This window comes from Podarcis filfolensis (genome assembly GCF_964270895.1).
Source record: "Podarcis filfolensis genome assembly, chromosome: 12".
In the NCBI taxonomy this organism is placed as follows: domain Eukaryota; kingdom Metazoa; phylum Chordata; class Lepidosauria; order Squamata; family Lacertidae; genus Podarcis; species Podarcis filfolensis.
Window position 1 is genome coordinate 57598729 of NC_139614.1, and position 27987 is coordinate 57626715.

The window sequence follows — 27987 nt, forward strand, 5'->3', positions numbered from 1 at the left end:
TAAAGGGGGGAATGTTGAGCAGAGAGAATAATCTGAAGAACACTAGATGGAGTTCCACCCATTTACACAAAGATGAATACCCATCATTAAAATACACAATAAAACAATTCCATTAAGACGTTAATACGTACATCCATAATTAAAATGTACAGTCAAACAATCCCATTAAAACCATACAGCAACAAACAGACACAAGACAGCAGCACAATGTGTAGAAGATGATCTTTATGCTGTCTGAGACCAAGACTTTTCTCTTCTTCTTGTAGGGTCTAGTCTGCTTTGAAGATGTAGCTGTTCATTTCACAGACGAGGAATGGGCGTTGCTGGATCCTGACCAGAGAGCTCTGCATAAAGAAGTCATGGAGGAGAATGGTGGGATCATGAACTCTCTCAGTAAGGCTCCCTGTTGGATCATGATATCTCTTTGGGAATTTAAGATCCCTTGGGAAGAATCTGGGAGAGGAGGAGACAGGGCCTTCAGTCCCCACAACTGGCTCGTAGGGGCCAGACCCAGAGGGAAGTATTGCTGTCCTCACTAGGCCTGACACTTCTGAGCAGCCTGTTGCTTCTCATAAGGAGTTAACTTCACTTACTCCGTGTGATTTATTGCTGCCCCACTCCTGACACTCAGGTTCCCATACATATGTTCATTAATGGCTGTCAACAAAAGCAGTGAAGCCTGCTGTAAGGCCTTACTTTTAATTCCCTTCAGTTCTTCCTGTGTCCCAAGCATTAACTAGCAAATCTCAATAACTGAGGGCTGCGTTTCTCCCTGAGGCTGTGATCCGTTTCTTTCTTTCTTTTTTTTTTTTTTTAAATATATTTTATTAATTTTCCATATATTCATATCATATTAACAGTTTACAATAAATTTTCGATTTTAAGACTTCCTTCAGCTTCTCTGCCAATCGTTCGAATTCTAATTTTTTAATACACATTTCCAAATTTTTATATTACCTTTATGCTTACCCCCCTCTTATATTTTGCTTTTTTGCAATATTTCTTATTCTATTACAGAGCTTCTTTAAATGCCACTAACGTTATTTCGTTATCACTTATACATTGCCAATAGTCTGCTAATTTTTTCCAGTCCTCGATAAACCTTTGATCTCGTTGATATGTGATCTTCCCAGTCAGTTTATCAAGTTCTGCATAGTCCATCAGCTTCGTTCTCCATTCCTCCAACGTTGGTATTTGTTCTTGTTTCCAATTCTGGGCCAATAGTATTCTTGCCGCTGTCACTGCATATTGGAAAATTTTGTGATCCTTTCTGTTTATTTCATTACCAATTATTCCTAAGAGGAAAGCCTCTGGTTTCTTAACAAATGTATATTTCAACATTTTTTTCAATTCGTTATATATCAACTCCCAGAAGCTTTTCACTTTCTTACATTCCCACCACATATGGAAAAATGTACCATCTTTTTCTTTACATTTCCAACACATCTTACATGTTTTGTACATTTTTGCTAGTTTTACTGGTGTGATATACCATCTATATATCATTTTCATAACATTTTCCTTTAATGCAGTGCATGCAGTAAATTTAATACTTTCATTCCATAGTTTTGTCCAATCATCAAATTGTATGTTATGTTATGTCCAATATCTCTGGCCCATTTTATCATGACTGATTTAACTTCTTCATCCTTTGTGTGCCATTCCAGCAATATTTTGTACATTTTGGATAAATTTTTGTATTCGTTATTTATTATTTCTATTTGGAATTTAGAAATCCGTTTCTTTCTTTGTTGCAGATAGTGATGAATCAGAGATTAAGAACCAGGGAGACCATGACCATGTTTACACCATGGAGAAGCAATGTAAATATTCTGAGTGTAGAGAGAACCTCAGTCAAAGCTCCTATTCCACTTTCCTCAGAAGAAATCCATTTGGGAATAAATCCTATCAATGCTTAGAATGTGCGAAGAGCTTCACCTGGAAAAAAGATCTCACTTCCCATCAAAGAATTCATACAGGGGAGAAACCATTTCAGTGCTTTGAATGTGGAAAGAACTTCGCCTGGAAGAAAAGTTTCACAGCCCATCAACGGATTCATACAGGGGAGAAGCCATATCAGTGCATGGAATGTGGAAAGAGTTTCACCTGGAAGAAAAGTCTCACTTCCCATCAAATAATTCATACAGGGAAGAAAGTATATCAGTGTATGGAATGTGAGAAGAGTTTCAGTCAGAAAAAGATTCTCACAATACATCAAAGAATTCATAGAGGGGAGAAACCATATCAGTGCATGGAATGTGGGAAGAGCTTCAGTCGGAAAAAGATTCTCACAATACATCAAAGAATTCATACAGGGAATAAACCATATCAGTGCATGGAATGTGAAAAGAGCTTCACTCAGAGTGCCCATCTCACTTCCCACGAAAGAATTCATACAGGGGAGAAACCATATCAGTGTTTGGAATGTGGGAAGAGTTTCAGTCGGAAAGATAGTCTCACTTCCCACGAAAGGGTTCATATAGTGGAAAAATCATATAAGTGTTTGGAATGTGGGAAGAGTTTCAGTCGGAAAAAGAATCTCATGGCCCATCAAAGAATTCATCCAGGGAAGAAACCATATCAGTGTTTGGAATGTGGGAAGAGGTTCTGTCGGAGTGCCCATCTCACAACACATCAAATAAGTCATACAGGGGTGAAACCATATCAGTGCTTGCAATGTGGGAAGAGCTTCAGTCGGAAGTTCAATCTCACAGTCCATGAAAGAATTCATACAGGGGAGAAACCATATCAGTGCATGGAATGTGAAAATAGTTTCACCTGGAAGGAAAGTCTCACTTCCCATCAAAGTATTCATACAGGGGAGAATCCATATCAGTGCTTGGAATGTGGAAAGAGGTTCACCAGGAAGTTCAATCTCAAAGTCCATGAAAGATTTCATACAGGAGAAAAACCATATCAATGCTTGTAATGTGGACAGAGCTTTGGTCAGAAGACCAGTCTCATAGGCCATCAAAGATGTCACAGTGGGGAGAAACCAGACAATGGCTGTCTATGAATTTAATTTTCAGAGACTTTGATTAATATGTTCAACGCGGACCCTGAGTTCCACTTCTGAAGGCCTTCTGCCAGTTCCCTGATTGTGGGAAGTGAGGTTACATGGAACAAGGCAGGGGGCCTTTTTGATAGTGTCACCCGCCTTGTGGATGTTAAGAAAATAAATAACTATCTGACTTTTAGATCAGGAAGTTTTTAATGTTTGTTAGTTTTACTGTGGTTCCACGAATTGTTAGAAACTAGCACTTTGAATTGGGTGTGGAAGCTAATTGGCGTCCAGTTCAGTTGGGCCAGGATCCTTAATGCCCGTCAAAACAGGTCGTAAACACTGTAATAAGTAGAGGTCCCTCTCCTTAGGACAGACAGAACTGGGCAGAAGACAAAAGGGATTCCTTCCTTCCGATCTCTTGGAGGCTTCTTGAGAGCCCAGGGGGATGAGCCAGACTCAGCTGGCCCAGAAGCAGGAAGAGGCCATGCCATCCAAACTGGGAGCTGTGGGGGGTTGATTCCGGGCCGTGTCTAGCCCTCCTAGAAGGGAAGTGACCCCGCCAAATGTGATGGCAACTGAGGGATTTCTGTGAGATGAATCTGCCTGTTTGCTCCTGCCTTTTGGTGCTTTTGGTCAAGGAAGGAATTTAGAACTGTGGTTGACTGAGTACAATGTTCACACCAGGCTGAGGTTGGGTTCTAACCCTGGGGTCCTCAAGAGCTGCTCTCCCTCCTAGCCCAGGAAAGAGCCCCCATCACCTTGGAGTGGCCCCCATGTGCCCAGGTCATTAGACCATTTCAAGTCTCAGGTGTCCAGCATTACTCTGGCAACCTCGCCTTCAGTGAGGAAGAGCATCCAAAAATCCTCTTCTTAGGAATCTAAAGTGGGTTGATCCTGCTTTGCAGATGCCTTTCATATGTGGATCTGGGAGTGTGTGTTGTCTTTTGATGTTGCCATCAAAACCTGGAGCCGTGGGGAATTCTGGGAAAGCTCTGTGCAGAAGATCCTGGGTGAGAAGGACATTCTCTGCTCAGATGTGCAGAGCCAGTGGTTCAGGCAGTTCTGCTACTAGGAGGCCAAAGGATCCCGAGAAGACTGCAGCCGACTCCACCACTTTTACCATCAGTAAAGTACCATTGGTACTTCATGAACTGGGGTAGGATAACTCTCACTCAGAGGCCTTATTTTACTTCAGATAACTCTTCAGTGTGAGCACAAAACCTACATCTAATGTGGAAAGATCTGTAGCCTGAGCAAAGACTCTTGACAATGGGTAGTCAAACTAAGGCCTGGGGGCCGGATTTGGCCCAATCGCCTTCTAAATCTGGTCCGAGGGAATCTGTGTTTTTACACAAGTAGAATGTGCGCTTTTATTTAAAATGCATCTCTGGGTTATTTGTGAGGCATAGGAATTCTTCATTTCTTCCCCCAAAATATAGTCCGGCTCCCCACAAGGTCTGAGGTACGGTGGACTAGCTCCCTGCTGAAAAAAATTGCTGACCCCTGCTTTTGACCAAAGGACTCCTGCTGGAGAGGAACTTTTTACATTCATTGCGTGAGAAATTGGCTTGTGTTCAACCGAGTGCTGTAGGGGGTCACCAACTGGGCACATGCGGGTGCCATGGCACCTACTAATCTTTCCCAGGTGCTCCTGTGCAGGTGCCCCAGACCCTGATAATTCTACCACCTCCTCTTGTACTGTTCTTTATGTTAGATTCAGTAAACAGAGACATCCATAGACAAATACTCATTGCATTACAAACAGCAAATCGTTGAACCTTGTCATTAAACTTGACCAACCTCCTTGTTTTCTGCGGCTTACCTGTGAGATACCTGGTAAAAACGTGTGTTGTTTCGTCATTTAGCGTTCTTGCCTATCATGTTTTAAGACTTACATTTGAATCAGTAGAGCACTGAAAAGTCTTTTAAGAATCATGAGTCATTCACTGCCCTGCTAAATGCTGTATTTTTGTATGATGGGGGGAATGAAAACAAATTAAAAAAATTAATCTGATAATTACACACACACACACACACGAACAAAAAGGAAATACAAACGAAGTGTACTTAGAAACAAATTTAAAGCATGGGTTTGAAAGGAAGGGGGAGTAGATCGCAATGTCTAGCCAAGGGCGGAGGGCGCGGGTTGTGTCTTCTCCCCTGCCAGCTTTTCCTCGGTTTTTTTGCCAAGGGAGGGAGCAGCTCAGCGCCCAGCCAGGATACAGCATCCCTGGATGTGCGCAACGCACGGGGCTCCTCCTGGGCGCCTGCTTTGCAGAGGGAAGGGCGAGCTTGGGGCGCTTGGCTTTGCCAGGGTGACTCGGAACCGACCCGGATTCCTAGAGAGGACAGAAAGAAAGGGGGGGAGGGGACCAGGTCCTCCCGATCCAAAGCCCCTCCCTCCTTCCCTCCCTCCCTCCCAAGTCACTTCCTGCAAGCGGGGCGTGGATGTTTTGTGTGTCTCCTTTGCAAGCTTGGCTGCCTGGGTGGCTCCTGCTGCAATCGGGTGAGTCTCCTCTCTCTTTCCTCCCTTTGGGGGAGAAGGGGGTCCCAGGGCTGCAGGCGAGGATGCAGGGGGGCCGTGTTCAGATCATGCATGCCCCCCAGGGTCCTGCACCCCCTCCTTGCTCTCTGCCAAGCCGGGGGGCGGGTGGTTTTGCAGGAGGGCTGCAACCCTGTTCTTCCTTTATGCAAAGGCTGCTCACCGCTTTGTGGGGAAACAATGGCTTTCATCCGCCCAGCCTTGAGTTTGCTGCAATAGCAGAGGAGTCTCCTGGGTGTCCAGAGCCCAGTCTAGTCCTGTTGAGTCTCCGTCAGTCAGGCTGGAGGATGCGGACTAAGTGCTGGGATCAGTCTGAGCCCCTCTGGGAGGATGAGAAAGAGCAGGGAGGAGGGGCTGGCTGGGCCAGGGAGGGGTCAGTGCCTCCCTCCAGGAGTGGGGGGGGGGTCTCTTCCTGCTTGGAGGAGGCGGGGTGAATTCTCTGGATTCCGAGATCCTAACTAACTCCCGGCCAGTGGCTAATCTCCCTTTCCTGAGCAAAGTTCTTGAGTAAGTGGTCGCTGACCAGATCCAGGCGCTTTTGGAAGAAACTGATTTTCTGCATCCATTTCAGTGACCCAGATACAAGCGAACCCTCCCTTGTCCTCCAGTTAGAAGGAAAGCTTTCCCCACCCCCCGTTCATCAGGCAGGGAACTTATCCAGACTCCTGGCTGACCCAGGTGCGCCCGTTCAGACATGCAGCCTCTCAGGTGTCCAAAGGATCTTCTGAGACGGACCAGGAAGCCCTGAACAGAGAACCACCAGAGGTCTCCCCACCCGAGGAATCCAAGACAGCAGGAGAGGCCCTGCTGGGAAGGAAGCAAAGCTGTGCTGGGGTGAAAGGGGCAGCCCCCCCCCCAGGGCTGAGAGTTACTGGGAGACCCTCTTCCCACCAGCTATACTTCCTGAGTTCCCTGGCAAGGAGGACGGGTTGCCTCTCCTGGCAGCGCTCAGCACCCTTTACAAACTACGGTTCCTGTGGTTCTGTGGACTCTTTAAAGGGGTCTCATCCTGCTTTACAAATGCAGTGCGGGGGGGGAGGGGCTGGGAGTGTGTGTTGTCTTTTTGGAATAACTTTTAATGGAGTTTTATAACAAGGATCATGGGAATAATAAAGGATACAAAGAAATTGTCCAAGTCTTCTCATTTGTGTATCACAAAAATAGTGCAATAGCTTTATGGGAATATCTGCAACATATAGTTCATTATTAGAGGTCAGGCAGTGTCTGAGTTCTTGGTTTGTGATAGAAATGGTTCTACAATAGGAGGTAAAAGGCTTAACTTGGTTTCTGTTCCTTCCCTCTCGTTCTTTTACCTAGTTATGACTGGGGTTACAGTTACTTTTAATACAACACACCTTCCTTCTCAGCCTAATACTTTGGTTCCTGAGCGAGGGGCATTTTTCGCCGGTCCGCCTCTCTCTTAGCCATCCCTCTCCTGAGGGATTTCCCACAGACCCAGGGGATCCCCTCAGCCCTTGTTCTTGGTTTGGGGCTCTTCCTTTCCTAGCAGATCTCTCCCCTCCTGACTGGAAGGAGACCCTGGTTTAGTTCATCTTCCCACAGCTTCTCCCTCTCCTGCCTCAGACTCAGCCCTCCAGATTAAATCCTGCCTCCATACTCTCCCCAGACCTTCCACTGGGTCTTCTTCCTATCTAAGCTGTGAGACTCCTTCTTCTGGCTATAGAGATTCTTCCCTCAGACAGAGCCTCTCTGAATAATAATAATTACTATTGTTATAAAATAATAATAAAATCCGCACCTCCCCTCTCAGATCAGGCCCTGCCCAACTCTCTCCCTCAGAAAGGGCTCCTCGGATTTTCCCTCCAAAAGGGCTGGCAGCCAATCAGAGAGAGAGAGAGGCTCCTGCCCTCTGCTGGAACCTCGGAGGCACTGCACCCCCACACTCTGCTCTGGCTCTGAGGGAAAATACCTCATGGGATGAAGCAAAAGGAGAAAACTAGGAAAAAGAAAGGTTACAGATAAACTGACCGAGTCTTCTCTTGTCATTTGTATTCCATAGAAATAGCACACTATGTTTATGGGAATATCTACAACATATGGTTCATTATTAGAGGTCAGTGTCTGAGGAATATGTTTAAACAAAACCAGAAAAAGGGGAAGCAGCTGAAGAGGGGTGCTTACAGACACAGTAGGAATGTGAGCCCTTCTATACTTGCTTTTTAGCACTGTTCTTTGGCCCTCAGACCTAAGAAAAAGGGACTCCACCCCAGTAGTGTGTCTTGAGAACATTGGAGAATCCAAACGCTAGAAACTGAGGCAGAAGCAGGAAAGAAATAGACCCTGAATTGGGGGGGGGGAGGGAGAGCAACCCTAGAGGACCCCAAAGTAGGCAGGTTGGCTGGCTTCTGTCTCTTCTCAGGAGACAAGGAAGAGAGTTCTTTGGGGAGGAAGTCAAAGGGCAGGAAGGGTGCAGAACCTGCTGTGGCTGAAGAGGGCTTCATCCAATAGAAATTTCCAAGGTTTGCTGCACATTTTGTATAGTAACTTTTCTTCTAGGAGGACTAGATGCTGACTTCTCCTTCTCCCTTTTTGAAGGCAGTTCAGAGTCTGGGCTGTAGTCCAGCCCAGCCCTGGTTCTTAGCAAGACTCATCCACGCTTGCTCAGGGAACTTTGTCATTCCTGTGGCCATGTATCTATTTCATAACAGAACAATGTATTTGCTTTGTAGGATTTGTAGACACTTAGGACAGACGGAACTGGGCAGAAGAACAAGAGCTTTCTTCTGATCTCTTGGAGGCTTCCTGAGAGCCCAGATGGGTGAGCAAGACTCAGCTGGCCCAGAAGCAGGAAGAGGCCATACCATCAACACTGGGAGCAGTGAAGGATTGTGGGAAAACTCTGTGCAGAAGATCCTGGGTGAGGAGGACACCTTCAGCTCAGATGCGCAGAGAAAAAAGTTCAGGCAGTTCTGCTCCCAGGAGGCCAAAGGGCCTCGAGAGGTTTGCAGCCGATTCCACCACCTTGACCGTCGGTGGCTGAAGCCAGAAAGGCACACGAAAGCCGAGATGCTGGACCTGGTGATCTTGGAGCAGTTCCTGGCTGTCCTTCCACCAGAGATGGAGAGCTGGGTGAGGGAATGTGGAGCAGAGACCAGTTCCCAGGCGGTGGCCCTGGCCGAAGGTTTCCTCCTGAGTCAGACAGAAGAGAGGAAGCAGGCAGAGCAGCAGGTGAGAGAGACTGTCCTCTGGATACTCTTGGGCTCTGAACATGAGAGAGAGTATCCTGAAACTCCCCAACCTTTTTTTGGAAAGCACCCAAGGAATGATATCTGATACCCTAAAATGCATCTCCCATTCCTTTTCTATTCTTTCTCTCCATTCTCTGTTTTCAATCCTTGTTGCTTTTTCATGAAAAGGATCTGTTTGCAGAAATGGACCCATATTCCACTGAGGAAGAGAAGACTCCATTGGACACCAAAGAAAGACCACTGGGTAAGGAGGTCACATTCTGTGGATTTTGAAACTAACCTGTGGGTTCTTTTCATCTTTTGGGGAAGGACACTTGGGGCCAGGAGCTCAAATGTCAAAATTCATTCAGTAGGTGAGACCTTTTCTGAGGCCCATCTGTAGTTAGAGATGCACTGCTTCACCGCTAAGAAAAGCATACGCTAATGGCCGGCCACTTACTTCTGCCTCTCACAGGTAACAGAATGATGCCAGGAAGACCTCCTCATCCATCTTTGCATGGAGGCAGAGGAGAAACAGCAGCTCTGGAACCAAATCAGGTAAGGAGAATGAAGGATTGTGGGGAAAGAGGTTTAGAGATGGGGCACCAAGGGTTCTCTCTCCTCCTGATTGCGGGCAAAGAGGCTCCTGCTCTTGACTTCTGTCAAAATTGTCCTTAACAAAGGCTGTAAAGGCCATTCCAGAAGGTTTATGTGCAGAGAATTATGAACAACCACCTCACGTTCACCAGCCTTCTGAAGGATGCTAGTATTATTTATCAGTCGTTGCAGTTTTATTTATCAATTTAACTTTTAATGCTAAGATAAGCTTCTAAACAATTGACAAACCATTAAACCGTGGCCAGAATTCACCTCACAAGTCCCATCAGTTGCATTATAGGGCTTTCCCCCTCCTTCCCCTCCTTGTGGCCCCCTGCACCCCTGAAGTTGGCTTTAATAGAACACTCCTGCAGGCCTATGACCTCCTCCGGCAACTGGAAGAGCTACGCAGCATTCCTGGGAAGAGGTCCTGGTGTTCTGGGACTCACAGCTGCTCTCTTGTGAACACCCGGTCTAGCAGAGTAAAAGCAGCGTAGACGGAGGAGAGGAGGTATCTGGGCATACCTACTTTATTTCTACTAATTACAGATTAAAGAACATAACAAACACGTATGAGAGGAGCAGCCCTCATACAGACATCCAGTCTTGTCACAAGACAGAGCAGAAAGAAAAAGTACAATAGTACCAGAGACGGAAGTCACACAGACAGGCTTCCTTTCTCACAGAACAGAAAGTAAACAATAGAATCAGATGATCTTTGCAATGGGAGGAGTGAAACACTAACATCCTCCGCTGTTTCATGATAACCATTGCAATATCTAGTACATCAGCAATCTATGTACATATACATCCAGTTGTTCTCTGTTAACAACTTTAGACAACAAATCAGCAGGAATTTCTTTCCCTGCCATGTAGGAGACATTTATGAGTCCTCTCTGGATACAGTCCCTTGCATGACATAGCTTGATCTGCAAGTACTTGGTTCTTTAGGGCATGGGGAAGGTTTTCCCACTCCAGAACAGTAGACGGGGAGAGGAAAGGGGGGAGTGTTGAGCAGAGAGAATGATCTGAAGAATACCAGATGAAGTTCCATCCATTTACACAAAGATGAATACCCATCATTAAAATACACAACAAACCAATTCCGTTAAGACCTTAAAATGTGCATCCATAATAAAAAAGGACATCAAAACAATCCCATTAAAACAGAACAGCAATGAACAGGCAGAAAGCAGCAGAGCACTCTGTTGTAGATAATCTGTTGGCTGTCTAAGAGGAAGACTTCTCTCTTCTTTTAGGGTCCAGTGTGCTTTGAAGATGTAGCTGTTCGTTTCACAGATGAGGAGTGGGCTTTGCTGGATCCCAACCAGAAAGCTCTGCATAAGGAAGTCATGGAGGAGAACTGTGGGATCATGAACTCTCTCAGTAAGTCTCCCTGTTGAATCATGATGTGTTTTGAAATTCAATACGTATCTATATATGATGGACCTCCAATATTTTGATGGAGCTCAACAGCACCACCTACAGCATCTGCGATTCTGACACCCTCACAGTGAACCCTGAATGGAGGGCTATCTGTTCTTCTGTCTTTGAATATTCTTCCTCCAGTTTTCCCTTTTAAAGTCATGGTTGGGCTGGTCTGAACTATCTGGGCCTTCAGGGTTGTTATGGAATTTGAAGAGGCTTCTGTCAGGATTTCTGTTTTTGCTTCTGTCCGTTTTTCATTGACAAAAGAGATGACTGACATTGGTATGGTGTGAATTCCATGATTCAGCAGAACAAAATCTGTTCCGGAATGGAACCGGGCTTTTCAAATCCCACTGTCATGGGCTGGCTGGATGTAGAGGAATGGTGGGAGGAACCAGGTGGGAAATCCCCACGGGAATAAGGCTCAGAGCCTGGGGAGTGCTGGTGGGACAAGCATGAGTTGTCAGAGGGAAAGGAGGAAGAGATTGGGAGGAGGAGGTGTTGGAAGCTGAGGAAGTAACAGGTTTTAGTGAGCAGGGGGAGTCTGTGGCAGAGAGGAGTCCGGAAGGAGAAGCTGAAGAAGAGGGAGGCCAAGAGGCACAGACGAGTCAGGCTGGTGCTGAAGCCAGGGTGTCTCGCCCTCCTGCTGTGATAAGCTCCCTTCCCCCTTCGTCTCCCTGAACTAGAAGAGGTATGAAGAAGAAGGAGCAGAGACAGTTGTGCTGACAGAAGGGAAGGACCCATGAGAAGAGGAGGCTTAGTCAGTTGGGGGAAGGAAGGGACTTGAAGTTGCCACGACTTCCTCATAGTGGCAAAGTCTACGGGAATTGTTCTTGTGCTCACTGGGCCTGACACTACTGAGCAGCCTGTTTGTTCTCATAAAGAGTTAACTTCATTTATTCCATGTGATTTATTCCTGACACTCAGGTTCCTATTAACGCCTGTCGACAAAAGCAGTGAAGCTGGTTATAAGACCTTACATTTAATTCCCTTCTGTTCTTCCTTTGTCCCAAGAATTAATTAGCATTGTTCAATAATCGAGGGTTGCATTTCTTCCTGAGTCTGTGATGTGTTTCTCTCTTTGTTGCAGGTGGTAATGAATTTGAAATTAAAAACGAGGGAGACCAGGACAATGTCTACACAATGGAGAAGCGATATAAATATACAGAGTGTAGAGGGAACTTTAGTCAAAGCTCCCATTCCACTTCCCTTCAAATAAATCCCTTCGGGAAGAAATCCTATCAGTGCTTAGAATGTGGAAAGAGCTTCACGCAGAAAGAAAGTCTCATGACCCATCAAAGAATTCATACAGGGGAGAAACCATATAAGTGCCTTGAATGTGGAAAGAGCTTCGCCTGGAAGGAAAGTCTCACCACCCATCAAAGAATTCATACAGGGGAGAAACCATATCAGTGCATGGAATGTGGTAAGAACTTCGCCTGGAAGGAAAGTCTCACTTCCCATCAAAGAATTCATACAGGGGAGAAACCATATCAGTGCATGGAATGTGGAAAGAGCTTCGCCTGGAAGGAAAGTCTCACCACCCATCAAAGAATTCATACGGGGGAGAAACCATATCAATGTTTGGAATGTGGGAAGAGTTTCAGTCAGAGTGCCCATCTCACCACCCATCAAAGAAGTCATAAAGGGGAGAAACCATATCAGTGTTTGGAATGTGGGAAAAACTTTACCCAGAAAAAGAGTCTCAGATCTCATATAAAAATTCATAAAGGGGAGAAACCATATCGGTGCTTGGAATGTGGAAAGAGCTTCAGTCGGAAAGAAAGTCTCACTTCCCATCAGAGAATTCATACAGGGGAGAAACCATATCAGTGTTTGGAATGTGGAAAGAGCTACAATCAGAGATCCAATTTTAAGTCGCATCAAAGAATTCATACAGGGGAGAAACCATTTCAGTGTTTGGAATGTGGAAAGAACTTTAGTCAGAATGCTATCCTTAAGACACATCAAAGAGTTCATACAGGGGAGAAGCCATTTCAGTGTTTGGAATGCGGAAAGAACTTCAGTCAGAAATTAACTCTTAGTTTCCATCAAAGAATTCATACAGGGGAGAAACCATATCAGTGCTTAGAATGTGGAAAGAGCTTTAGTCAGAGGACCAATCTCACAGCCCATCAAAGAATTCATACAGGAGAGAAACCATATCATTGCCTGGAATGTGGAAAGAGCTTCACCCAGAAGGAAAGTCTCACGAACCATCAAAGAATTCATACAGGGGAAAAACCATATCAGTGCTTGGAATGTGGAAAGAGCTTCACCCAGAGATTAACTCTCACTTTCCATCAAAGAATTCACACAGGTGAGAAGCCATATCAGTGCTTAGAATGTGGAAAGAGCTTTAGTCAGAAGCCCCATCTCACAGCCCATAACAGAATTCATACAGGTGAGAAACCATATCAGTGCTTGGAATGTGGAAAAAGCTTCACCCGGAAGGAAAGTCTCACTCCCCATCAGAGAATTCATACAGGGGAAAAACCATATCAGTGCTTGGAATGTGGAAAGAGCTTCACCTGGAAGGAAACTCTAACTTCGCATCTAAGAATGCATACCAGTAGTGGTAGCAGTAGTCATTTTATAACGGTCAGTGACCAGTATCAAGATTAAAACACCAATTACAAGATTGAATAGTTTAGAACAAAGTTGAGTAGAACAAAATAGAATAGTATAAAATCACATACAGTGGTACCTCAGGTTAAGTACTTAAATCGTTCCAGAGGTCCGTTCTTAACCTAAACTGTTCTTAACCTGCAGCACCACTTTAGCTAATGGGGCCTCCTGCTGCTGCTGCGCCGCCGGATCACGATTTCTGTTCTCATCCTGAAGCAAAGTTCTTAACCTGAGGTACTATTTCTGGGTTAGCAGTGTATGTAACCTGAGGCGTATGTAACCCGTGGTACCACTGTACAAATAGAAAGTTCTCGTTTGTCATTTATCTGTCAGAAAGAAGTTCATTCCGAAATGGTCACTCTAATCAGGTTTACAGAGACACTCAGAAAGGAGATTGACTTGATAAGTCATAAGACATCAATAAAACCTTTTCTACCCAACTCATTGAGAGCCAAAGATAAGGTTCAGGAAATGAGCTCTAAATCACGAGAGTTTACAAGGCAGAAGCTTGACAGTGGAATGAAAGAATAACATCACTTAGTGCATCTGTTGAATAAGATTTGCCTTACTACTGTATTTTTCCATGTATAAGACTATAATTTTTCAAGTTTAAAATAAGGAGTCGTCTTATACATGGATAGTGCATAGTACATTTTAATTTTGGGTAAAAAAAACAGGGGTTGTCTTATATATGGTGGTGCCTTACACATGGAAAAATACGGTATATGCTGGGTCCTATCATGGACTACAGTTCAACTGGCCAAGAGACATATGAGGACTTTATCAGGGGATCAAGTGGTCATATAGACTTAATCAACGTGGATCCTCCAAACTACTACAATCAAGCTCAGTGAGTCTTACTATCCTTTAGGACCTCCCAAAATTCCCTCACTGCTACATCGCACAAAGCCTATGTTGATTTCCAAAGGAATTTTCCCACTATGAGTCCTTTAACAACCTGATTTTATCACCACTAATTCTTTACTTTAAAGCAGCCAGATCCCAGAAATATAAAAGGACTCTAAAGAGGAGAACATAAAGGAGCTTAAGCAAATCGTCTCAAGAAGATTTGATCAGCTGCTGGGAACCAGAGGACCCAATTAAGAATAAATATGCCCTAGAGGAGAATTTGAGGAGAATTCTCCTAGAGGAGAATCCCACTTAAAGATTGCATACCAGGAGAATCATAGAAACACAGTGGGAAGGGGCTACAGGGGCCATCTAGTCTAACCCACTGCAGTGCTGGAGTTTCAACTAAAGCATGCATGGCAGATGGCTTCTGGTGCTGCTCTGCCTTAATGGAGGCAGCTCCCACGACAGCGGGAGATTGTTATTGAAGGAAAAATAAGGATGATTGAGGGTAATTATCCTTGCAAATTCCCCCCAGGGACAGGGGGAACAGGCTCCACTCACAGTTCATCTATGTACATGGCTCTTGCTCCGGCATGGAATGCGGGAGGCCGGGAGTGCAAAAGAACTTCGCCTGCCAATAACCCTCCTATGCCGCCATTAGGAAGCAGAGGTTCTCCTGTTAAATAGTGTTTAATTTGGACTAAAGTACAGGTGCGTGCGAGAAGAGATGTAATCATAAACTGTGCAATTGAATCAGCTGCAAGGTTGTTAAGGTCTGAACTTGAAAGAAGACTTCAATCAGTGTAAACGACGGTGTGAAGGGAGGGGAGTCTATGGTATTTAAATAAAGTTTCATTTTTTACAGATATGATTTGGCAACCCTCCCTGAAATGCTAGTTCAATTAGGTATATATAGGTGAAGCTGGATTGCAGTTATGGAGTATAATACCAAGTGGAACTGTGTGTGTTATAAAGAAAGAAGGAAAAAGGAAAGCTCTATTCAGCAGAAGGTTTATGATGGAAATTTAGAGCTGACTTCCCTATTCTCTATTATTTGTGGACTGAATGCTAAAAAGACTTGGAATTTAATTTAATTGGAAATATATTTGCTTATTTTTGGCTGAATGGAGAGATGAAAGGAATCTGTGGACTTGCCAAGGAAGGTTCATTACTGAGCTATTTGAAGTTTGTCAGATCACTCTCCCTCCCAGGCTGAGAGAAAAAAGGCGAAACAGGATATTTACTGAAACAGTGTGATTTTTGCAGCTGCTGTCAAAGTTGCAGAACAGTGAATCACAGGACGGAGAAATGGAGAACTTCTGAAACAACAATGGGATATTAGCTCCTCCCAAGGCATGATGGAGAGCAGCAACGGGTGGGAAAAGATAGATGTAATATTTTACAAGGACAGGAAGGAACACGGACAGAATAATTGACACACACAGGAGGACATAGTTGGAATGCTTCACTTACAGCTTTATAAATAATTTCATATTTAACACGAATGGATGTTGTTAATATTGCAGTTGTAGAAGGGATTGTTATTTCAACTGGGGCGTAATTGAGATGAATAAGATTTTGGAACGCAGAAATAAAGTAAATCATCAAACCATCAATTCTAGTATGCGGGAGCTCACCTAAATGATATAATTTGGCATTTGAATGATTGGGATAAGTAATTGTATTATAATTTGGCATTGTTATAATGAGGCTTTCATTGAATTAGTGTAATTGAAAACTAATAAAAATTACTGTAAGAAAAAAAGCATGCATGACGATAGTCATCCAACCTGTTGCTTAAAAACCCGCAAGGAAGGAGAGTCCACCATCAGAATGTTCTGCCTGATGTTTAGTACGAACCTTCTTCCTTGTAACTGGAAGCCATTGATTTGAATCCTACCCTCTGGAGCAGTGAAAACAAGCTTGCTCCATCTTCCATGTGGCCCTTGATCATCTTGGTCACATGTTCTAGCTTGCCAATATCCTTAAATTGTAGTGCCCAAAACTGGACACAGAACTCTAGGGGAGTCTGACCAAGTTAGATTAGAGCATGACTATTTCTTCCCTCAATCCGGGGACAATGCTTCTATTGATGCAGCCTAGAATAGGATTAGCTATTTTTGCTGCTGCATCACACTGCTGAAGAGAAGTGAGAGTGGATGAAGGAAAAGCCTTGTGAGGGGTACATGGGTGTTCTGTCCATGGGAAATTGATGACCGCACCAGCAAGAGGACTTCCATAGCGCCCAGATCCTCAGCTGTCAGGATGGGGTGGGGAGGCAGAATCAGCACCATGGAGAGGGACAAAGGAGCCTGCTTCAAGACCACAGCTAGCAATCCTGCAGCTGAGGCAGAGCAGTTATCTCATCAGTGGCCTGGAGTTACCAATGAATCTCCCTGACATCTAGTGGGAGGGGGTTCCACAGGGAGGGTTGTCTCAGCAGTGGTCTGGAGTTACCCAAGAATCTGGCTTGCTATTGGCTGGCTTGAGGCCCCACCCCCTGAATGCCACACCTGGGCAGTTAAAGGACCGGTTCCTCCTTTGCAACCACTGGCTTCCTCTTGGTCCCTAAAGTGGGTGATACTGCCCCATGAAGGGGTTTTTTCCTGGGGGGCGCTAAGAAGCAAAGGTGTGGCAGTGTACAAAACTCTCAGACTTTGAAGAACTTCCACTGCATGGTCAAGTTCATTGGTTTTGTGTTGTACTAATTAAACATTTGATTTTGAGTAAATATGCAACTGTTACCGTTTAGAATTTATTGTGTTATTATCTTCCTTAGTGTGTTGCGCAAACAGCTCTTCTGAATAATGCTTTTATATGGTAGGGGGCACTGAGGAGGACTGGGGGGCAGTGGTCGAAAAATGTTTGGTGACCTAGGATCTGGAGTTTCAGGCTCAGGATTTCTCCCCAGAGTCTCTCAGTCCTCTGAAGAGCCTGTAGACCAGTGGATTGAGGTGGCAGTGGTGTCTTTCTGGGCTTCAAGGAAAGAGATATAGGCTCCTGAGACTCTGGCTTCTCATGGGATGGGTCCGGGAATGAATTTGTTTCTGGGCTGCCATTAATGGAATACTCTGCCTCTGAGGATTCCTGGAAAAGGGGAAGAATATATAAGCTAAAAAGCCTTGTCCCATTAGAGTCTTTGCACTGGCATTTCTACCTATCCTGGGGAATCTGGATCACTCTACCTACAGAACTGATACCCGTGCTTAGCTTGAGGAAACTCCTTGGCACAAGAAAACGAGAATGGAAATTATTTAGCAGCTTCCAAACAATGATTGATACTTCATGAACAGGGGTAGGGTATCTCTCACGCAGGGGCATTATTTCAACTCCGATAACTCTTCAGTGTGAGCGCAAAATTTACGTCTGAGCTGTAGCCTGAGCAAAGACTTTTGACCAAAGGACTCCTGCTGGAGAGGAACTTTTTACATTCATTGCGTGAGAAATTGGCTTGTGTTCAACCGAGTGCTGTAGGGGGTCACCAACTGGGCACATGCGGGTGCCATGGCACCTACTAATCTTTCCCAGGTGCTCCTGTGCAGGTGCCCCAGACCCTGATAATTTACCCCCCCTCTACTGTTCTTTATGTTAGATTCAGTAAACAGAGACATCCATAGACAAATACTCATTGCATTACAAACAGCAAATCGTTGAACCTTGTCATTAAACTTGACCAACCTCCTTGTTTTCTGCGGCTTACCTGTGAGATACCTGGTAAAAACGTGTGTTGTTTCGTCATTTAGCGTTCTTGCCTATCATGTTTTAAGACTTAAATTTGAAGCAGAGCATTGAAAAGTCTCTTAAGAATCATGAGTCATTAATTACCCTGCTAAATGCTGGGTTTTTGTATGATGGGGGAAATAAAAACAAATTAAAAAAATTAATCTGATAATTATACACACACACACACACACACACGAACAAAAAGGAAATACAAACGAAGTGTACTTAGAAACATTTGGAGCATGGGTTTGAAAGGAAGGGGGAGTAGATCGCAATGTCTAGCCAAGGGCGGAGGGCGCGGGTTGTGTCTTCTCCCCTGCCAGCTTTTCCTCGGTTTTTTTTGCCAAGGGAGGGAGCAGCTCAGCGCCCAGCCAGGATACAGCATCCCTGGATGTGCGCAACGCACGGGGCTCCTCCTGGGCGCCTGCTTTGCAGAGGGAAGGGCGAGCTTGGGGCGCTTGGCTTTGCCAGGGTGACTCGGAACCGAACCGGATTCCTAGAGAGGACAGAAAGAAAGGGGGGGAGGGGACCAGGTCCTCCCGATCCAAAGCCCCTCCCTCCCTCCCTCCCTCCCTCCCAAGTCACTTCCTGCAAGCGGGGCGTGGATGTTTTGTGTGTCTCCTTTGCAAGCTTGGCTGCCTGGGTGGCTCCTGCTGCAATCGGGTGAGTCTCCTCTCTCTTTCCTCCCTTTGGGGGAGAAGGGGGTCCCAGGGCTGCAGGCGAGGGTGCAGGGGGGCCGTGTTCAGATCCTGCGTGCCCCCCAGGGTCCTGCACCCCCTCCTTGCTCTCTGCCAAGCCGGGGGGCGGGTGGTTTTGCAGGAGGGCTGCAACCCTGTTCTTTATAGCAAACGCTACTCACCGCTTTGTGGTGCCACAAACTCTGCAGATTCCAGCCACACCATGGCTGTTTCTTGAGGCTCTGGGTGTAACTTGAGGCTATTTTATCTCATGCTTGAGGCTTTATGTGTTATCCTGGATGTTATTTTGATTACTTTTCGTACTGCTTCTGCATTTATATGATTCTGTTAGGCTTTGTCTTTTTTCCATGTGTAGCAGATTCACCCCGCTAACTGCCCCCCATTAAATATAGCAGACCCACCTCATGGTACGCCAATTAGACCCCCCAGTCTCTCCCCCCCCATGCTCCTTCTCCCCAACTCATCTGGTTCCACAGCCGCGACTTCTCCTCTGCCACCAAGAAAAGATAGATGAGGCGGTCTTGCCAGAATCACTCTGCCATCTGTGAGACAGAAAGATGAATGAGTGCATGCTTCTGTCAGACTAGACATGTCTAACTAGAGACCTTGTTAGTGTACCTTGTAACTTGTGAGTGGGGACGCGGGTGGCGCTGTGGTCTAAACCACAGAGCCCAATGCTTGCCGATCAGAAGGTCGGCGGTTCGAATCCCTGCAACGGGGTGAGCTCCCATTGCTCAGTCCCTGCTCCTGCCCACCTAGCACGTCAAGTACAAGTAGATAAATAGGTACCGCTCCGGCGGGAAGGTAAACGGCGTTTCTCTGCGCTGCTCTGGTTCACCAGAAGCGGCTTAGTCATGCTGGCCACATGACCCGGATGCTGTATGCCGGCTCCCTCAGCCTGTAAAGTGAGATGAGCGCCGCAACCCCAGAGTCGTTCACGACTGGACTTAACTGTCAGGGGTCCTTTACCTTTTTACCTTGTGATTATCTTGTGTGAGGGAAAGCTTGGTGATTTAGAGTCTTAGGAAGGAGCTGAACGAACAAGAACAGTTTTATTTACAAAAAAAAAAGTTTTTGAAACTAATTTGGGTCAGGAGGTGTGTTCTCCTTAACTTCTTACTTAAACTAAATATAAAGATGTCACTGTAGTATATGCACAGCTTTTCTTAAACTTCAGTTGCTAAAAGCTCACTTGTTGCACTTCAGTTGGAAGTTCAGGTTTCTACCATAGGAGGTAAAAGAATTAACTTGGTTTCTGTTCATTTACTTAGTTATGACCAGGGTTACACTTAAAAACTTTTAATAGATAGAATAGACTTTATTTGCATAGCCAACAGGCCATTGCATCGAAGGACAGACAGAAACAAAAATACATTACGGAAATAATTATCATAAAATAATCTCAGTACTTAAAACTTGGCAGAGGTAATGATAATAATAATAATAAGATCCTGGGCGACGACACTGATGTCATTACAGATAAACTGACCGAGTCTTCTCTTGTCATTTGTATTTCATAGAAATAGCACACTATGTTTATGGGAATATCTACAACATATGGTTCATTATTAGAGGTCAGTGTCTGAGGAATATGTTTAAACAAAACCAGAAAAAGGGGAAGCAGCTGAAGAGGGGTGCTTACAGACACAGCAGGAATGTGAGCCCTTCTATACTCGCTTTTTAGCACTGTTCTTTGGCCCTCAGACCTAAGAAAAAGGGACTCCACCCCAGTAGTGTGTCTTGAGAACATTGGAGAATCCAAACGCTAGAAACTGAGGCAGAAGCAGGAAAGAAATAGACCCTGAATTGGGGGGGGGGAGGGAGAGCAACCCTAGAGGACCCCAAAGTAGGCAGGTTGGCTGGCTTCTGTCTCTTCTCAGGAGACAAGGAAGAGAGTTCTTTGGGGAGGAAGTCAAAGGCAGGAAGGGTGCAGAACCTGTTGTGGCTGAAGAGGGCTTCATCCAATAGAAATTTCCAAGGTTTCCTGCACATTTTGTATAGTAACTTTTCTTCTAGGAGGACTAGATGCTGACTTCTCCTTCTCCCTTTTTGAAGGCAGTTCAGAGTCTGGGCTGTAGTCCAGCCCAGCCCTGGTTCTTAGCAAGACTCATCCACGCTTGCTCAGGGAACTTTGTCATTCCTGTGGCCATATATCTGTTTCATAACAGAACAATGTATTTGCTTTGTAGGATTTGCAGACGCCTCTGCTTAGGACAGACGAACAAGGGCTTCCTTCTAATATCTTGGAGGCTTCCTGAGAGCCCAGATGGATGAGCAAGACTCAGATGGCCCAGAAGCAGGAAGAGGCCATGTCATCAAAACTGGGAGCAGTGAGGGATTCTGGGAAAGCTCCATGCAGAAGATCCTGGGTGAGGAGGACATTCTCCGCTCAGATGTGCAGAGCCAGCAGTTCAGGCAGTTCTGTTACCAGGAGGCCAAAGGACCTCGAGAGGTTTGCAGTCGCCTCTACCTCCTTTTCCGTCAGTGGCTGAAGCCAGAAAGGCACACAAAAGCTGAGATGCTGGACCTGGTGATCTTGGAGCAGTTCCTGGCTGTTCTTCCACCAGAGATGGAGATCTGGGTGAGGGAATGTGGAGCGGAGACCAGTTCCCAGGCGGTGGCCCTGGCTGAAGGATTCCTCCTGAGTCAGGCAGAGGAGAGGAAGCAGGCAGAGCAGCAGGTGAGAGAGACTGTCTACTGGATATTCCCAAGGGGCTCCAAACAGGAGGGAGAGTATCCCAAAATTCTTTCATAATGGCTCGACCTTTTTTGGGGGGGGGATGCATCCTAGGAATGATCTCTGATACCCTGAAGTGTTTGCCCCTCCCATACCTTTTCTAATATTTATCCACATTCACTGTTCTGAATCCTTGTTGCTTTTTCAGGAAAAGAATCTGTTTCCAGAAATGGACCTGGATTCCACTGAGGCAAAGGGGATTCTGTTGCTCTGGAGAGAGAGACCAATGGGTAAGGAGGAAGGAGTTTTTTCTCCATTTGGTCACATTCTGTGGATTTGGAAACTAACCTGTGGGTTCTTTTCATCTTTTGGGGGCAGATGCTTAAGGCCAAGAGCCTTAAGTTGTGGACATGCATTTCTATGTAGCTAAAATACAGATGTCAAAATTTACTCAGTAGGTGAGACTTTATCAGAGGCCCATCTGTAGTTAGAGGTGCACTGCTTCAGCTCTAAGAAACACATGTGATAATGGCCTGCCACTTCCCTTTGTCTCTCACAGGTGACAGAATGATGCTGCCAAGACCTCTTCTTCCATCTTTGCCTGGAGGCAGAGGAGAAACATCAGCTCTGGAACCAGATCAGGTAGGGAGAAGGAGCATTGCAGGCAAAGAAGCTCCTGCTCTTGACTTCTGTCATAACTGCCCTTAAAAAAGGCTTAAAATGCCATTCCAGAAGGTTTATGTCGTAGAATGATTAACAATCACGTCACGTTCACTAGCTTTCTGAATGATGCTAGTATTATTTATCAGTTGTTGCAGTTTTATTTACAAATTCAACATTTTATGCTAAGATACGCTTCTAAACAGTTGATAAACCATAAAAGGAGTGGCCACAATTCACCTCACAAGTCCCATTGCTTGCACTATAGGGCTTTCCCTCTCCTTCCCCTCCCTGCACCCATTTACACAAAGATGAATACCCATCATTAAAATACACAACAAACCAATTCCATTAAGACCTTAAAATGTGCATCCATAATTAAAATGTACATCAAAACAATCCCATTAAAACAGAACAGCAATGAACAGGCAGAAAGCAGCAGAGCACTCTGTTGTAGATAATGTGTTGGCCGTCTAAGAGGAAGACTTCTCTCTTCTTTTAGGGTCCAGTGTGCTTTGAAGATGTAGCTGTTCGTTTCACAGATGAGGAGTGGGCTTTGCTGGATCCCAACCAGAAAGCTCTGCATAAGGAAGTCATGGAGGAGAACTGTGGGATCATGAACTCTCTCAGTAAGGCTCCCTGTTGAATCATGATGTCTGTTTTGAAATTCAGTACGTATCTATATATGATGGACCTCCAATATTTTGATGGAGCTCAACAGCACCACCTACAGCACCTGCGATTCTGACACCCTCACAGTGAACCCTGAATGGAGGGCTATCTGCTCTTCTGTCTCTGAATATTCTTCCTCCAGTTTCCCCTTTTAAAGCCATGGTTGAGCTGGTCTGAACTACCTGGACCTTCAGGGATGTTATGGAATTTGAAGAAGCTTCTGTCAGGTTTTCATAGACAAAAGAGATGACTGACATTGGTAGGGTGTGAATTCCATGATTCAGCAGAACAAAATCTTTTACGGAATGGAACCGGGGTTTTCAAATCCCACTGTCATAGGCTGGCTGGATGTAGAGGAATGGTGGGAGGAACCAGGTGGGAAACTCCCAAGGGAATAAGGCTCAGAGCCCGGGGAGTGCTGGTGGGACATCATGAGTTGTCAGAGGGAGAGGAGGAAGAGAAACAAACATGATGAATTTTAACAGGGAGAAATGTAAAGTATTGCACTTGGGCAAAAAAAATGAGAGGCACAAATACAAGATGGGTGACACCTGGCTTGAGAGCAGTACATGTGAAAAGGATCTAGGAGTCTCGGTTGACCACAAACTTGACATGAGCCAACAGTGTGATGCGGCAGCTAAAAAAGCCAATGCAATTCTGGGCTGTATCAATAGGAGTATAGCATCTAGATCAAGGGAAGTAATAGTGCCACTGTATTCTGCTCTGGTCAGACCTCACCTGGAGTATTGTGTCCAGTTCTGGGCACCACAGTTCAAGAAGGACACTGACAAACAGGAACGTGTCCAGAGGAGGGCAACCAAAATGGTCAAAGGCCTGGAAACGATGCCTTATGAGGAACGGCTAAGGGAGCTGGGCATGTTTAGCCTGGAGAAGAGGAGGTTAAGGGGTGATATGATAGCCATGTTCAAAGATATTAAAGGATGTCACATAGAGGAGGGAGAAAGGTTGTTTTCTGCTGCTCCAGAGAAGCGGACACGGAGCAATGGATCCAAACTACAAGAAAGAAGATTCCACCTAAACATTAGGAAGAACTTCCTGACAGTAAGAGCTGTTCGACAGTGGAATTTGCTGCCAAGGAGTGTGGTGGAGTCTCCTTCTTTGGAGGTCTTTAAGCAGAGGCTTGACAACCATATGTCAGGAGTGCTCTGATGGTGTTTCCTGCTTGGCAGGGGGTTGGACTCGATGGCCCTTGTGGTCTATTCCAACTCTATGATTCTATGAGATTGGGAGGAGGAGGTATTGGAAGCTGAGGAAGTAAAGGTTTTAGTCAGCAGGGGGAGTCTGTAGCAGAGAGAAGTCCAGAAGCAGGAGAGGAGCGAGGCCAAGAGGCACAGACGAGTCAGGCTGGTGCTGAAGCCAGGGTGTCTCGCCCTCCTGCTGTGATAAGCTCCCTTCCCCCTTCGTCTCCCTGAACTAGAAGAGGTATGAAGAAGAAGGAGCAGAGACAGTTGTGCTGACAGAAGGGAAGGACCCATGAGAAGAGGAGGCTTAGTCAGTTGGGGGAAGGCAGGGACTTGAAGTTGCCACGACTTCCTCATAGTGGCAAAGTCTACGGGAATTGTTCTTGTGCTCACTGGGCCTGACACTACTGAGCAGCCTGTTTGTTCTCATAAAGAGTTAACTTCATTTATTCCATGTGATTTATTCCTGACACTCAGGTTCCTATTAACGCCTGTCGACAAAAGCAGTGAAGCCGGTTGTAAGACCTTACATTTAATTCCCTTCTGTTCTTCCTCTGTATTGTTAATTAGTGTTGTTCAATAATCGAGGGTTGCATTTCTTCCTGAGGCTGTGATTGTTTCTCTCTTTGTTGCAGGTGGTAATGAATTGGAAATTAAAAACGAGGGAGACCAGGACACTGTCTACACAATGGAGAAACGATGTAAATATACAGAGTGTAGAGGGAAATTTAGTCAAAGTTCCCATTCCACTTCCCTCCAAATAAATCACCTTGGGAAGGAATCCCATCAGTGCTTGGAATGTGGGAAAAGCTTTACCAAGAAAAAAAGCCTCATGACCCATCAAAGAATTCATAAAGGGAAGAAATCATTTCAGTGCTTGGAATGTGGAAAGAGCTTCAGTCGGAATTCCCGTCTCAGTTCCCACGTAAGAACTCACAGCGGAGAAAAACCATATCAGTGCATGGAATGTGGTAAGAACTTCGCTTGGAAGGAAAGTCTCACTTCCCATCAAAGAATTCATACAGGGGAGAAACCATATCAGTGCTTGGAATGTGGAAAGAGCTTCACCCAGAAGGAAAGTCTCACAGCCCATCAAAGTTTTCATACAGGGGAGAAACCATATCAGTGCTTTGAATGTGGAAAGAGGTTCCTTCATAGTGCCAAGCTCACAACCCATCACAGAATTCATACAGGGGAAAAACCATATCAGTGCCTAGAGTGTGGAAAGAGCTTCAGTCAGAGTGCCCATCTCACAACCCATCAAAGAATTCATACAGGGGAGAAACCATATCAGTGTTTGGAATGTGGAAAGAGCTTCAGTCAGAGTGCTATGCTTAAGACACATCAAAGAGTTCATACAGGGGAGAAACCATTTCAGTGTTTGGAATGTGGGAAGAGCTTTGCCCAGAAATTAACTCTCACATTCCATCAAAAAATTCATACAGGGGAGAAACCATATCAGTGTTTGGAATGTGGAAAGAGCTTTGCCTGGAAGGAAAGTCTCACATCCCATCAAATAATTCATACGGGGGAAAACCATATTACTGCTTGGAATGTGGAAAGAGCTTCACCCAGAAGGAAAGTCTCATAGCACATCAAAGAATTCATACAGGGGAGAAACCATATCGGTGCTTGGAATGTGGAAAGAGCTTCAGTCTGTACTCTCATCTCAGTTCCCATCAAAGAACTCACAGCAAGGACAAACCATATCAGTGTTTGGAATGTGGAAAGAGCTTCGCTTGGAAGGAAAGTCTCACTCCCCATCAAAGAATTCATACAGGGGAGAAACCATATCAGTGCTTGGAATGTGGAAGGAGTTTCACCCAGAAGGCAAGTCTGACTTCTCATCAAAGAGTGCACACCAGTAGTAGTAGTAGTAGTAGTAGTAATAGTAATAGTAATTTTATCACAATTAATGATCAGTATCAGGATAAAAACACCAATTACAAAATTGAAAAGTTTAGAACAAAATAAATTAGTATAAAATCACATACACATAAAAAGTAGTTCTAGTTTGTCATTTATCTGTCAGAAAGGTGTACATTCTGAAATGGACACTCTAATCAGCAGGTTTACGGAGACACTCAGAAAGGAGATTCACTTGAGAATAGAACCTTTCTATCCAATTTATTGAGAGTTAAGGATAAGGTCCATAAAATGTGCTCTAAATCATGAGAGATTACAAGGCAGAAGCTTGACCATGGAATGAAATAACATCACTTGCTGTCGAAGTTGCAGATCAGTGAATCATGGGAAGGAGAAATTGAGAACTTCTGAAACAACAATGGGATATTAGCTCCACCCAAGGCATGATGGAGAGCAGCAACGGGTGGGAAAAGATATAATATTTTACAAGGACAGGAAGGAACACAGTCAGAATAACTGACACACACAGGAGGAATAAGGACATAGTTGGAATGCTTCACTTACAGATTTATAAATCATATAATGTGTTAACACGAATGGATGTTGTTAATATTGCAGTTGTAGAAGGGATTGTTATTTCAACTGGGGTGTAATTGAGATGAATAAGATTTTGGAACGCGGAAATAAAATAAATCTTCAAACCATCAATTCTAGTATGCAGGAGGTCACCAAAATGATATAATTTGGCATTTGAATGATTGGGATTAGTAATTGTATAATAATTTGGCATTGCTATGATGAAGCTTTCATTCAATTGGTGTAATTGAAAACTAATAAAAATTATTGTAAAAAAAAAGAAGCATGCATGACAGATAGTCATCTGACCTCTTGCTTAAAAACCTGCAAGGAAGGAGAGTCCACCATCAGAATGTTCTGCCTGATGTTTAGTACGAACCTTCTTCCTTGTAACTGGAAGCCATTGATTTGGATCCTACCCTCTGGAGCAGTGAAAACAAGTTTGCTCCATCTTCCATGTGGCCCTTGATCATCTTGGTCACATGTTCTAGCTTAATATCCTTCTTAAATTGTAGTGCCCAAAACTGGACACAGAACTCTAGGGGAGTCTGACCAAGTTAGATTAGAGCATGACTACTTCTTCCCTCAATCCGGGGACAATGCTTCTATTGATGCAGCCTAGAATAAAAGGTAAAGGTAAAGGACCCCTGACAGTTAAGTCCAGTCGTGAACGACTCTGGGGTTGTGGTGCTCATCTCACTTTTGTCTGCAGACAGTTTTTCTGGGTTATGTGGCCAGCATGACTAAGCCGCTTCTGGGAAAACCAGAGCAGTGCACGGAAATGCCGTTTATCTTCCCGCTGGAGCAGTACCTATTTATCTACATGCACTTTGACGTGCTTTCAAACTGCTAGGTTGGCAGGAGCTGGGACTGAGCAACAGGAGCTCACCCTGTCGTGGAGATTCGAACCACCAACCTTCCGATTGGGAAGCCCTAGGCTCAGTGGTTTACACCACAGCACAAGCCGCATCCCTTGCAGCCAAGAATAGGATTAGCTATTTTTGCTGCTGCATCACACTGCTGAAGAGGAGAATTGAGAATGGAAGAATGAAAAGCCTTGTGAGTAGTACATGGATGTTCTGTCCATAGGAAATTGACCACCACACCAGCAAGAGGACTTCCATAGCTCCCAGATCCTCAGCTGTCAGGATGGGGTGGGGAGGCAGAATCAGCACCATGGAGAGGGACAAAGGAGCCTGCTTCAAGACCACAGCTAGCAATCCTGCAGCAGAGGCAGAGCAGTTATCTCATCAGTGGCCTGGAGTTACCCAAGAATCTGGCTTGCTATTGGCTGACTTGAGGCCCCATCCCCTGAATGCCCCACCTGGACAGTTAAAGGACCAGTTCCTCCTCTGCAACCACTGGCTTCCTCTTGGTCCCTAAAGTGGGTGATACCGCCCCTTGAAGAGTTTTTTCCTGGGGAGCACTAAGAGGCAAAGGTGTGGCAGTGTACACAACTCTCAGACTTTGAAGAACTTCCATTGCATAATCAAGTTCATTGGTTTTGTGTTGTACTAATTAAACTATGTGCATTTGATTTTGATTAAATATGCAACTGTTACCGTTTATAATTTATTGTGTTATTATCTTCCTTAGTGTGTTGCGCAAACAGCTCTTCTGAATAATGCTTTTATATGGTAGGGGGCACTGGGAAGGAAGTGGGGTGCTGTGGCC

The 27987-nt window shown here is 45.0% G+C and overlaps 4 protein-coding genes across 16 annotated transcripts in view; 3 read left to right on the top strand and 1 right to left on the bottom strand.

The window, feature by feature from the left end:
• LOC310746011 (uncharacterized protein) overlaps positions 1 to 16004 on the top strand; it is a 104746-nt gene extending 88742 nt beyond the window's left edge. For 3 of the 11 annotated variants that reach the window (XM_083579565.1, XM_083579564.1, XM_083579561.1), the window contains exons 5-6: positions 10591 to 10717; positions 11850 to 16004. In XM_083579565.1, coding sequence (XP_083435691.1) covers positions 10591 to 10717; positions 11850 to 13384 — 1662 coding nt within the window. In that variant the 3' untranslated portion in view covers positions 13385 to 16004. Of the gene's footprint in view, positions 1 to 266; positions 394 to 1757; positions 3160 to 5372; positions 5511 to 6613; positions 7621 to 8236; positions 8736 to 8923; positions 9000 to 9209; positions 9293 to 10590; positions 10718 to 11849 lie in introns of those variants that run through there. The other 8 variants (XR_014540470.1, XR_014540471.1, XM_083579566.1 and 5 more) reach the window with 8 other exon arrangements.
• Positions 1 to 27987, bottom strand: part of LOC310745974 (uncharacterized protein) — a 618230-nt gene that overhangs the window by 34860 nt on the left and 555383 nt on the right. The window lies entirely within an intron of this gene.
• On the top strand, positions 10730 to 27884 carry LOC310746179 (uncharacterized protein). Of its 2 annotated transcripts, none has more exons than XM_083580013.1 (2): positions 10730 to 11849; positions 24507 to 27884. In XM_083580013.1, the coding sequence occupies exon 2, from the start codon at positions 24560 to 24562 to the stop codon at positions 25460 to 25462; it is 903 nt and encodes a 300-aa protein (XP_083436139.1). In that variant the 5' UTR covers positions 10730 to 11849; positions 24507 to 24559; the 3' UTR covers positions 25463 to 27884. The 2 variants fall into 2 exon arrangements, with proteins under 2 accessions (XP_083436139.1, XP_083436138.1); XM_083580012.1 differs by lacking the exon at positions 10730 to 11849 and adding an exon at positions 24024 to 24389.
• Positions 18297 to 27987, top strand: part of LOC310745954 (uncharacterized protein) — a 63251-nt gene continuing 53560 nt past the window's right edge. The window contains exons 1-4 of one of the 2 annotated variants that reach the window (XM_083579317.1): positions 18531 to 18625; positions 20850 to 21340; positions 21546 to 21627; positions 21897 to 21979. In XM_083579317.1, coding sequence (XP_083435443.1) covers positions 20927 to 21340; positions 21546 to 21627; positions 21897 to 21979 — 579 coding nt within the window. In that variant the 5' untranslated portion in view covers positions 18531 to 18625; positions 20850 to 20926. Of the gene's footprint in view, positions 18626 to 20849; positions 21341 to 21545; positions 21628 to 21896; positions 21980 to 27987 lie in introns of both variants that reach the window. The other variant, XM_083579309.1, reaches the window with a different exon arrangement.

Coding starts and splice junctions, on each gene's coding strand:
- LOC310746179 (XM_083580013.1), top strand. CDS start 24,560: ATGGAGAAACGATGTAAATATACAGAGTGTAGAGGGAAATTTAGTCAA.